General features: G+C 40.5%; 1 protein-coding gene across 1 annotated transcript in view; it reads left to right on the top strand.

The window, feature by feature from the left end:
- Positions 1-2,077: 2,077 nt before the first annotated feature.
- Positions 2,078-12,701, top strand: part of LOC309560499 (uncharacterized protein) — a gene marked incomplete at its 5' end in the record, with an annotated part of 54,032 nt that continues 43,408 nt past the window's right edge. Inside the window, 3 exons of the mRNA XM_082264131.1 lie at positions 2,078-2,147; positions 8,385-8,453; positions 11,773-11,820. Of these exons, the coding sequence (XP_082120257.1) occupies positions 2,078-2,147; positions 8,385-8,453; positions 11,773-11,820 (187 nt within the window). The remainder of the gene's footprint in view (positions 2,148-8,384; positions 8,454-11,772; positions 11,821-12,701) is intronic.

The raw sequence follows: 12,701 nt of genomic DNA, 5'->3' as shown, positions 1-12,701 counted from the left end.
AGGAGACTCATCTGACTACCTGTGCCCAGAGCTGCTTGTGGTATCTGTTAGTTAGAGTCCTATTCTTAGCCCGTAAGCTGATAATTATACATTGGAAGCCTCCTACAGTTGGGGAATGGATAACTAATGTTGGCAATGCATTATGGATGAAAAAAGTTAAATATCAACACAGAGGTTGCCCGCACAAGTATGAAAAGCTTTGGGCTCCATGGTTAGAAGCCCCTGGGCTAGCCCCGGTGGACCTAATCATGGATAGGTTACTAAGGCTTAAGTGTATTGTTGAGGACTTCATTGACACTTACTATGAAGGCTTTGTTATTACTGGCAGTGACTGTTTGGCATTGGTATTTTATGCTTTTCTCAACAAAGTTTTTTTTTCTGGTTAAAAAAAAACTGTTAATAGGGCAAAAAATATAATGAAAGTGAAAAATAAATAAAACAAATCAAATATGCATCCTATTTAATTTTGTGAGTATAAATAATAAAGTGCTCATGTGCTCAAATATTGGTGATGCAAGTAAACTTAATATCCAGTGCCGTTGTGCATATCATAAATTATCATCAATCCTTGTAAAAATCATTAATAAATGAGGTGCCTTATATCCAATATTCATATAAAAGTGCTTAATAAAAAAGTGTGTTAGTGCACCACTAAAAAATAATATCAAAAAGTGCTTGTATAAATATAGAAAATAATATGCTTCTTCCAGTATATAATGATGGACACTTATTTTATCATTGTATACTGGAAGAAGCATATTATTTTCTATATTTATACAAGCACTTTTTGATATTATTTTTTAGTGGTGCACTAACACACTTGATGATAATTTATGATATGCACAACGGCACTGGATATTAAGTTTACTTGCATCACCAATATTTGAGCACATGAGCACTTTATTATTTATACTCACAAAATTAAATAGGATGCATATTTGATTTGTTTTATATACGGATTTAGATATACTGGTTTTTAGTACACCTTGAAGTGCATTACAACCCCCCTACACAATATCTTGAATAGCTGTTTTATTTAGCATCAGCTCCAGTATATGCAGCATTGAGGTGTACATTTACCTCCCTCTGTGTTAGCGCAAGAACCTTACTCTATAATACTTGTCTAAGAAAAATAAATAAAGATGAACTTGTACAATGTTTTTTTTAATTTTTGATTATTTGTTATCAATTTTTTCACTTTCATTAAATTTTTATGCTCCATTAATTGTTTAATTATTGATTTTTATATGCTCTATGAATTGTTTTGATGAATTCCCACACATCACGATTAGAAAGGAGGTTAACATTTAGGTTTCACACACAAAATAGGTGGATGGAGGTAGCGCTGTAGTTCCTTGGATCAAATATAAAATAGTGTCTACAAAACATGCTACAAGCGCAATATAGTATAAAGTTCAAAGCAGTATTGAAGGGCACTTAAGTTGAACACAACTAGAAAGAAGACATGTCCGTGCACAATTATTATATTGTTATGTAAAGTGATCGAAGGTGTTAAATAATTGGAATGGTTTAATTATTACAAGACCCATTAAAATCCCTCATAATTCCTCCCCTATATTATATTTGACACACTCTCTCCTTTATTGTGATGGGCTAAATGTCACTTTGGTGGTTCATCTGGCTCTTCCGGTTTTTATTGCTGAAGCTTGTCAAGCCTTTTGCTCCTCATCTTGAGTTTTCACATCCTCTATTAAAAAATAAATAAATAAAAACAACCATGGTGACATTAACGGTTGCTCACATGTACTTAGATGTCTACAGGTTCCGTGGAAGGAGAGTAATCATTTGTGACTACCCATCGTAGTGATTATGATTAATACCTGGTCCATAAACCAAATAGAGACCTGTCATTTTTAGGCGTGGAGCTTTTAGTTAACTCCTGTAAGTGTCCCTTTTCCTCAAGGAAAATGATGGAAGGAGAGGGTGGAGACATTGACACAAGGGCTGCCTCTGTGTAATACTAAATATATAAATACACAGAGGATGGCGATTTGGAGGGAACTGTATTTTGCAGAGGTGGACTGTCAATTGTCAATACCTGGAGTGACTTTCTTGGATGAGGATGGTGGACCATAAAACATTGGTGGCTTTTTTCCTGGTGGCTTGTCTTCACCTTCAGTTCAGCAGTGAGTATATGCAAATCGGTACCAAATATATGTTATAAAATGATGTATTGGAATTACAGCAACCTTGACTTCTCCTGGGGTAAACAGTATCAATTTTTGTTTGTACTGGTAAAGAGGATTTATATAGTAGGGATGGTTTCAAACTAGCCACAACTAGCTGTATAGCATTCAAGCATTAGAAAAAGCATGAACATATTTTCCAATGTATGTAGTTCATAGCAAAATAAATAATAATATAGAACCTAGTCTGTCCAGTACTAATTACTTTTTGTGGGGAAACAGACCTTGTGTCAGCATCCCAAAAATCAATTGGTTTTACTTGTCACAGGTTCTCTAACACGCTCTGGGTTTCCAAAGTTTTGCAAAAGTTTCAGAACTTGAAGGCCTCATGCACATGTCATGCACACGGCATAATAAACGCTGCTTTTTCAGGTATCCAGCTAATTATTTAGGGCTTTAAATGTATTTCAATGTTAGCCTACGTGACCATGCACATTAGGCATTTAGACCATTATTTTAAGAGCAGCATTTAGAGGCATACAAAATAGCTCCAAAGGTGCATTCAGAGAGAAGCTTATGAGCATAATTTAAGCGCATGCATGCCTAAAAGCGTAATTAAAAATGCACACTTATGCACCTAAATGTATTCCAGTGGCTGGAGTAAATGAATATTTTGGCCAGTATAATGAGCTTACACTCTTACTCTAAGAGCCATATGCCTGTAAACGCACATAAATACATACTAAAACAAGCATTTTTATAAATAATAATAGAAGGATCCAGCATACATAGCAGTATGTTATTATGTTCCTGTGCATAAAGTCTAATGGCCCGTACACACGATCTGAAAATCGGACGACAGATCGTCCGTTTTTTGTTTTTTTGTTTTTTCGCATGCTAGTCGCATTTGGAAAATGGAGAAGTTACTAAAGTTATGGAAATCCTCATACGACAGGATAAAAATTCCAAAGTGATGTAATGTGTTGTAGTATATTTGTATTGTATTTTTGGATAACAACTGTACTGATTAAATGAAAATCATGCGATCTGGTATCTTACGAGAAACCTTTTCGTGCTTGTTCGATCGGATAATATCGGATAAACTGTCGTGATCGACTCTCGAAAACTCTGTACGATTATCGTACGATTGCTTTGAAAGCGGTATTTTTCGTCCGATTTTTGGATCGTGAGTATGGCCCATAACAGTGACAGCCTTTGTAAAGGCAGTTGCCATCTGTAAAAAAAATTGTTACAGTAGTGGCCCAATCCCCCTTGATAACTCCAATGAAACTGAACTCAAATGAAGATGTCCTATGTTATAGGGGACATCTAGAAATGTTAATTGTGACTAATGCTGGCTATACATGTTTTGATAAATGATCAATTTCCTTTCTGATTGAGCTGTTCTGATAGGAATAATCAATCTATATTCAACAACCTATTTGATCATAATGCCACACACAATAAATTGAATGTCGATTGATAGTTACCATCATAACTTTCAATCATATATCGATCACATCTCTGTTTCCATCATGTATCTCATAATCTGGTTTATCAAACTACAAACACATTTAATAACAAAGTACCTCAATGCCTTAGATTGAAGAAAAACGCTTGATAATATTTTGCCCTGGCTCATCGACTAGGTTTTATTGAATTTATTTGAAATTAAGTATAAATCAATTGAAGGGAAGTTATGGCTATTCGATTGTTTGTGGATTTAGTCATATTACCTGAATTGCACATTGATCAGATAAAAAAAATTGAAGCATGCGTAGCCACTTTTTCTTAAATTACTTCTGAAAAATAGCAGTTCACTTCCTGGTATGTGAGGGTGCCTAGGCACTCCTGTGTCCATATCCTCATAAGCTCATAGCCGTACATTTGCAGTTTGAGATCTAAGGCTCTGCTGCCTTTGATTGCTTGTCTCGTAAGATTTGGAGATGTCACTTCTATGCTGCTCACCGTTCTCCTTGCTGAGGGATATGTCACGAGGGTGGATATGTCACCCTGCTTCTTTTAGGATGGCCACTTCTACACAGAGACACAGTACTCAACAAGGCATAGTAAGTCAGCAATGGGAGACAGTTCAGCTGCAGGGCTACCACGTTGGAAAACTGGTGAGTGGTCAATTGTCCTCTTTCTTCCTCTTTTTGGGCGCAGCTTTCAGACTCCAGTTCCTCTTTAAGAACGCACAGCCCATCTTCCTAGCCAAGATGACTTTCTCACATCGCACAATGAAATAATTTGCAGTGCATTTTTTATCCACTGATGTCTGCCTCTACACTAAACCCCGAAATGTAGGAACAGGGCTGCTGTTAGAAGTCACAGGGCCCCATACAGCCTACTTGACAGCCCCCCTGGAACTGACTGAGGACATAGATTTATCAGTCCCTTTCTCTGCAGCCTAAGCTGCACAGATAAACAAATAGGAAGCACTCTGAGGCTTCCTACTGATTTACAAACTGAAGCATAGTAAACTCAGTTTACTATCCTTTAGTAATGAACTGACACAGGAGTGATTGGTACTGATTACTCACTGTGTTTATTTAGGAAAGAAAAGGACCAGTAAATTACATATTTACCGGCCCCTTCCCCCAATCTCCATCATGAATCATTCCTCTGTGTACCCGCAGAGAGAGAGGAAGCTGGCAGCGCTATAGGGGGAAGGGGCACACAGGTGGGTCCGAACAGCAGATGGAAGGGATGCATGTGCTAGAACCACTCCCCTTGCCAGGGGGAGAAAGAGGAGGAGAAGCTGGCAGGGGGGAGGTAGAAGAGCATCACAGTCTGCAATTAGACAGTACAGCCGGCCCCCCCTACTCAGCAGGTGCCTGATGCCCCCTTTTTAAGTGATGGGCCCAGGCCCAGTACAGGAGAGCTGGCTGTACCGCCTTATCAGCAGCCCTGTGTAGGAATGATAGTTTCATATATCAAGAGAAAGGAAAGGAGCCCATCACAGCTACTTTAAATAATGTTTATCTGCATAGAAATGGTATAATCATAAGTACATATAAAAAGACATTGCAGTTTTCCTTTAACAAATTTAATTCTAATTAAATGTAATTTTATTTGACACAGTAATAATTGTCATCATTATCTGAGACAACTATAGACCTTTAATTGGTTTGATGGGTGGAGGACAGAAGCAGTTTGGGATAGTTATGTTAAATGGATGACTTTTCCCGAGAATTACTTTGGTAGCCATTGTGAATCATAATAATCTTCCTTAAAATATATTGAAAACCAGACCTTTTTTAGCTTTGGAAATAGTAGTAAAGTGTTTAAACCTCTGTCAGGTTTTTATTGCTTTCTGTTGACCACTGAGGTGATTCACCCTTTCTGTTTTTCCTGGTGACAAAGCTCAGAACAGACAGAAACTGATAGGAGCCCCAAGTTTTACACCTATGCGCACATTCTCCACGCACATGGACAATGTAAATAGACAAACCTGCCTTTCAGTATACCACAGCATGCCTATGTGAATGCACTGGGTATTGTGATGGCGTTTTATCCATACAAAGCAGGTACTTCATGGATCGCAGCAACACTTCATGCATTGCATCAGGGTGCTCTGGATGAGGGTCCTCAAGCCTTAGCTGGAGCTGGGACCCCAAAAAGAATTCATTATGCCCTGTAGCTGACAGCCCAGGGGTCCTCAGTGCTCAGGCTGGGTTTTCTTCCCCCAGGAACAAGAGACATCTGTTCTAGGCCCCAGTCTATTATACACCCCTCAGCCCCCTGCTGGTCACCCTCCTGACTAGGGATTGGATGAGGCTGTATGAATATTCAAGCCATGGTCTGCCTCTCACACCCACTATATTCCAGAACTCAGTGGAATGCAAGGGGAAGTAGTAGAGCCTGCACCAGCAGAACCCAGAACAGCCAAAAGCAATTGAGTACAGCTTCCCTGCTATAGGAAAGCAAAAAACGAAATCTACCTCAACTATGGCAACCTAACTAGGAGGGTGCTCCACATTAAAAGTGTATGCAAACCTATAATTTACTTTTCAATATGTTTATGTTTAGCATCATGCCTGTTCTAAATAAAACATTTTTGTGAATTTGTTGCAAAGTTTATTGCACGGAGATCCTGTCAGTAGCAGCACTTCTAGTTACAGGCTGACAACACTAAACAACTATTGGTAATTAGCGATGAGCTCTGGTGTGTTCAGGCTAGGATCCGTACCCAGTGTACGAGCCCACCAGGAAGCTGACACCTGTACAGACCAATAACTTGCTCCCAGGGCATACCCTGCCCCACAGCCACACATATTCAAGGGGCATGTACTGTATATGTGACACTACAAGGTGGGGAATGCCCTGGCTGCAGATGACTGGTCTGTGCAAATGAGACCTTCCTGGTGGGCTCGCATACGTGGGCTTGGATCCTAGTCTCAACACACCCAAGCTCATCAATGTTCGGAATTAGAAGAAACCATGTGAGCCTGCTGTGTGCACTCCTTCAGATGACCTACCAGATAGGCGTGCAAAATTTTCAAAGAGTAAGGTCTACGCTGCTCACTGCTAAACTAGAGGTCATTGATTTAAAAAAAAAAACCCACAACGGAACTTTGATGCGTTTTGCACATCAATTGCTTAGTCGTACGTACATCCAGACTGTAATTTATTTGTATCTCATTTTCAAATGATTCAATTTATAGATATATAAGCGTCGTAGCAAAGACTACAATACCGGGCATGTGGCACTCAGGAGGCCAGCTCTTAACAAGATTTAAAGGCCACCTCCACCAAAAAGTAATATTTCAGTTATGGTTAAGCACTGGTGGCTTGAGTTGATACACTGACCTTGTATTTCTCTCAGGGTCTCTAGTGGAAAGATTTCTTTGGCTTTATTTTGCAAGCAAATGTAAGGAATGTGTAACGCTCCTGTTCCATGGCAGCTCCAGCATCCCAGTTTTGGCTGAGCTACACTCTTCCTGTCTGACTGTCCACCTGCAGGGTGATTGGTGTAGAAACACCCTCTGGGTAAAGTCCAAACCTCCTTTAAGCCTGTCAATCCCTTAGTGCTGTACTTGTTATAGTGTTTGCAACACGTGCTTCAAGCTCCCAGGTTACCTGCCTTGTTCCCATGCTTTGACCTTTACCTTTGCCAGATCCTCACTGCACAAGTTTGGATTTCCTTGTTAACAACCACGGATTGGAATTTGGACTACTCTTTGAACCCCGCCTGCCTTTTGACCATGGATTTGACCCTGAATTCTCTCTTAACTTTACCTGCCCTGAACCCCAAATGCCTTTAGACCACTTTGCCTGTTGGCCAACCACAAGGACCTGTTTGCTGTGCTTAGCTCGCACCTGCACTGGAGTATGTGCTAGGCACTATAGCATTGTGTATAAGACCTGGGGGTAACCAAGTAGCTGCTTGCTTTACAGGAAAGGGGGCTGCTATAGGTGGACAACACAGAGCCAGCTATAGTGCTTGACCACCCATGCTAAGGGTAGGCAGCAAACACCCATAACCCTTCACCATAAAAGTCAGGCTGGTGTATTAGGACAGTGGGAAATTATTTTTTTGGCTAATTCTGTTGAAATTTTACTAACGGGGGGTTGCTGTTAATTGAAAGGGGGGGGGGGGAAGGGGTGTGTTAAACATTCAGTGGTCACCTTGGTCTTATCCACCCACCTCTCCAAAAGATAACAATTGTATGTGTCAGTATTTTCCCGAATATGTGGGGCCATTTGTTTGTACAGGTGGGGCAACCTATTCGCATTTGGCAGACTGACTGATGGCGTTTGGCAGATTATCAGGTATATCAACCAATATTTATCTCATTCAAATATTTTTTATTAAAAGCACTCAAAAGTTTTAGTACAAAGGTACAAGTAAGAGTGCAAGAGGTACATATGTATAGTGACGAGTACAATGTAACAAGATCTAAGGCATGGAAAAGACCATGTTGGGTCAAAAGAGGGTAAATAGCCAACATCAAGGGGAGGATAATCCTCCATAATGCTATGCAAAGTTAGGCTGAAATTCTAAGCATAAGCAACATATGAACATTCAGGGAGAAAAAAAATAAAAAAAAAGGCGGGGGGGGGGGAGGAATACGAGGGGATCAACCAATATTTTTACATATCCAGTATCCTATGTGTGCTTTACCCCTGTAATCTACACTGTAGTAATGTGTTTTCATGTTTGCCCTGTTTGCCCTGTTTTTGCAGATTTATGACTTTGATTGCAATCTTATTCAGTTTTTTCATTTTTAACAGATGCTGCTCCACTTGATGTTAACACTTCTCCGCTGCCGCCTTTTGATTTAAATGCCAGCAAGATAGATGGTTAGTAACTTCTCTGTCTTCATTCTTTGGAAGGTACAATCATAGCTTGATATTGAAAACACAAACTGATAGTGCTACAATATTAAATGCACATGGTCGGTAAAAAAAAGTGTATTTCTTTTAGTTTTTTATTAGGAGCCTGTAAAGTATTGCACCTGCAATCAGCAGATTGTGGGTGCAATGCAGGGCTCTTGCAGACTGTCTGTGTAAGCTGTCTGTTTGTACCTCTGATACGGGCAGGCAGGTACACACTGGCAGGAAGCATCAACCTACAGCGCTCAACAGTGCCCTGGTAGTTCACCTTGTGAACCTTGTGACCTTGTAGTTTTCCAATTTACAGAACTCTGTGAATGAATGACACGTGGCCCCGCATGACTGTGTTATTTTAAAATTGTGACAGCAAAATCGTATTCTTGGTACACTGATGTTGATATACTCAAGCGTTTATTGACCTTCCTATTTATATAGGGCTCAAAACTACATAGGAGCCATATTTCAAAAGGTGGTGGCACATGGATAGTGATCTTCACATCTGTATGTGGAGGTGGATTTATAAATTGGACATTTCCGGACTATCACAATACACCGCTCTATTTCTATGTATGAGCGCTTCCTTATTTTTTAAGTTATTTTCATCATGTTATTTATGGAGGCTACATTTTGTGCCTTAAAGGTTTTTAAACACATAGAGCAAATAGATGTGTGCAACTAATAATGGCCTAAGTCACCTCCCCAAACAATTCACATGAGAAGCAGAAAAGAGGAAATGTCCCACGGGGATTTAAATGGACATGGCCGATCAAAATCGGACCTGATTGGCCATGTCCATTCAAATCCCCGTGGGATGTTTCCTCTTTTCTGTTTCTCATATAAAAGTTTTTAAAGGTTTTATTTTATTTTATTTGGGAAGGTGTAGTGTTAATTATAATATTAGGGCCCTATCAGATATGCAATCCTGTCAGGGGTATGAAATTGGAAGTGACAGGATTGAAAACAGACAACTTACATTTACCTGACATGGCTGGACCACAGAAAAAAAAAAAAAAAGGAAGACCTTTAAGTTCTCCTTCACACGGCCAGTAAAAACAGGCAGTTGAGTCTTGGTTTCACCTTCCTTCAACTGCCCACCTAAAGAAGTACATACTGAGCCTGTCTCCTGGGCATGTAACCTGTTCCCCCCTAGGGGGCATACATGTAGAGGACTCCCTCGGTAGACACTGCGGTGATTATGGGCTTCCTGGATGTCTCTTCTGAGTTCCTGTTACCGGCCATAAGGTAGATGCCGGTGGGTGCGGGGGATTCTCCAGGGGTGTCCTGCAAGTTTCTCAGTATTCTACTGTTCATTATGCCTCTTACCATGGTGGCCCAGAGGCAGTTTCATCACTTGCTTCTTGATCTCTCAGATGTATTATTCCGGGTTACCGATTACTCATATATTAAGTTTAACTGAGGTTCCTGCTTGAGGGGGATACTTTTTCCCTCTTGTGGAGGCCGTTTTTCATTCTATATACGTTTGTGTATTTGCTAACGGAATACTGTTTATTTTCTGTACATTTTGTTGCTTTATTGTATGCCTTCATGTTTCACTATATAAAGAATTTATAAAGAAGTACATACAGCCTTGAATACACACCGCAGCTGTGGCAAAATATTCTTCTGTTGCATTCGGTGGGCAATACCACCACCAAACACAATGCATTCAAGTGTATGAGGCTGCAACACAACCGCATGTAGTGCACATGGTTGCCTCATGTCGGTGCAGACTTTTGAAGGTTAAAACAGCTAGCGAGAAGGCAACATATTGCTTACCAGCTAACTGTCAACCACCTTCTAAAAAAATCTGCCTACCGGCAGAGGAAAGAGAAAGCCCCATGTGAGCAACTTGGCCATTACACAGGGCTGAAGACTCTCTTCCCACTTCCATACGATAGTGCTGGGTGGCTGAGGTGCCTATCACTAAGCACCAACACAGGAGGAAGGGGGGTGAGTCACATGCTTCCCATACTTGGAAGTACCACATATTTTTTTTCACTGCCAGTGATCCATTGATTGTATCGGAGGAAGGGTGAGCATGTGAATATACTTGGTGGGGGGGTTCGGGAACGGTGGCTGGGGTCATGGACAAAGCACAGGTTTTTTGAAATGGATCTATATCATGTCTCATTATATCATATAAGACACCAATTGATTTCTCGTTGCCATGCTAATTAAAAGTTAGAAATTGAAAATACCTTTGTTGTAGAAAGCGCTGCTCTGGGTTCCAATGGAGAACAGTTATGTGATCTCTGCTGCATTAGAGTTCTGACTGGTAGATCTTTTCATAAAAGAAAGACTAGAGGCTGCCATTGCTGATTTTTCCTTCTAATTGCAGGCTCTTGAATAATTTCAGTCACTAAACCAGAAATGGTTTGGAGATAAGGAGTTCTGAAATCTTTCTGACCATGTTTTCTCATGACATGCATAATTAAGCGGAGATCATGTAACTTAATGCCCAGGGACTCCAATCCAGAGTTGAAATATTTGAAGCAAAGGTATTTCATAGCTTTTATACTCCTCTGGAGGCCCGTTGTCTTCTATCCTGCCTCCATCCCTGCACTACAGCCTTTCAGACTCTTTGGCATTCAATGCTTCTGGGAGTGTCAGATGCCTATGTCACCCACAACAAACCATGGTTTCATTCTCCAATCTCTATATCACAATAGGACTCAACAGTAATGTAGTGGTTGAAGGATGGGATCAAGGTACATGGTAGGGTATATAGGCATCTTACACTTCCAGAAGTGTTGAATGCCAAAGAGTCGTAAAGAGGCTACAGCCCTGAAATGGAGAGAATAAAAGTCATTCTATTGGTTTGGATCTTTATTCTTTGTAATCTGGCAGGGTCTCTTTAACCACTTGCCGACCAGCCGCCATTATTTTACTGTGGCAGGTCGGCTCTATTACGCGAAACGACGTACTTGTACAATTCTTGGTGTAACAGATAGTGGGGGGCGCACGCGCCGATTTGCCAGAGGGGGGGGCAGTCAGCGGGTCCGGGAGATGCAATGTCTGCCGGCCACCCGCGATCGCTCCCCATGGAGACAGAACGCTGTCTGCCGAAGTAAACAAGGCAGACCGCTGTTTTGTCAGAGATAAAGACAGGGATCCTGTGTTCCTCTTATTTAGGAACACAGGTCTCTGTGTTCATACAGTTAGTACAACCCACATACAGTTAGAAAGTACCCCCTAGGAGCACACCTCACATGAGGGCAAAGGATGCTTTTAGTGGTTTTTGTGCATCTGTTTTCACTGACTTTTCTTTTTTTTTTTTTATCTCCAGTACTTTTATCTATTCATACAACAAAACAGCCATCCTCGGTTACTGCAGGTATGTTTTATTATATATGGTATTGCTATACTGTATGTATTATACTATGGTATTACTATACTGTATCATTGACATCAATCCTTGAGTTCCAGAGGCATTCCCAGATTTTGATGGAATGACAATGATGCCATATACCCATCATCCCTAGAAATGTGTGTCAGCTGGTCAGCTTTACTATGAATTCCTAAAACCTTTAAACGTACCCTTACCCATAAAGCAGATCTCTAGCCACAGATACGATAACAAAAAAAAAACAGCTTGCCGCAACAGGCATCTTTAATTCAGAAAATTTCCCCAAAAGTACTTTTTTTCCCCACTAGATATCCTTAGTCTTATGGCTGGCATCATTCAAGCTTCTTCCTCTGAGCCCTGGTCATCCTGGACCCACCCCCAACCTGACACTTAACAGGAAAAGGAGAAGCAGTGATGAGCTCAATGTCCCTGTCACTCTGCTTTCTCTTCTGATCAGCATGCTTCTTGTTAGCATATGAACTGATTGGCCCTTTGCTCTGTTTCTTCCTCTCCCTCTCCAATCCTGCTGTACATGAATTGCACATAGCTGATACTCAATTTCAATGTAGGGATGTATTAACAACTACAGAGCTGTATTAATATGTGTCTTTTTTACCTCCTTAGAACTCAACTTTAACCTATAAAAAGCAGGGGTTGCTTTAGCTGTATGCTGAATCCTCCTATTCCAACCCCAGATGCAACCTTTCAGAAAATATGGGCATTGTGGAGGAATTCATCTTCAAAGTTCACAACAGATGCACAGAAATCTCCATTTTTTTTTCTATGGAGAGCCAAATCTTGACAACTGTCAGCCTTCTAAACTCACAGCAGATGTTTCTAAGCTGTTAGAAACCAATGGAAATTGACTT

Source organism: Pelophylax lessonae (genome assembly GCF_965119305.1).
Source record: "Pelophylax lessonae genome assembly, chromosome: 7".
Taxonomy (NCBI): domain Eukaryota; kingdom Metazoa; phylum Chordata; class Amphibia; order Anura; family Ranidae; genus Pelophylax; species Pelophylax lessonae.
This window is presented reverse-complemented; position numbering and strand designations above follow the sequence as displayed.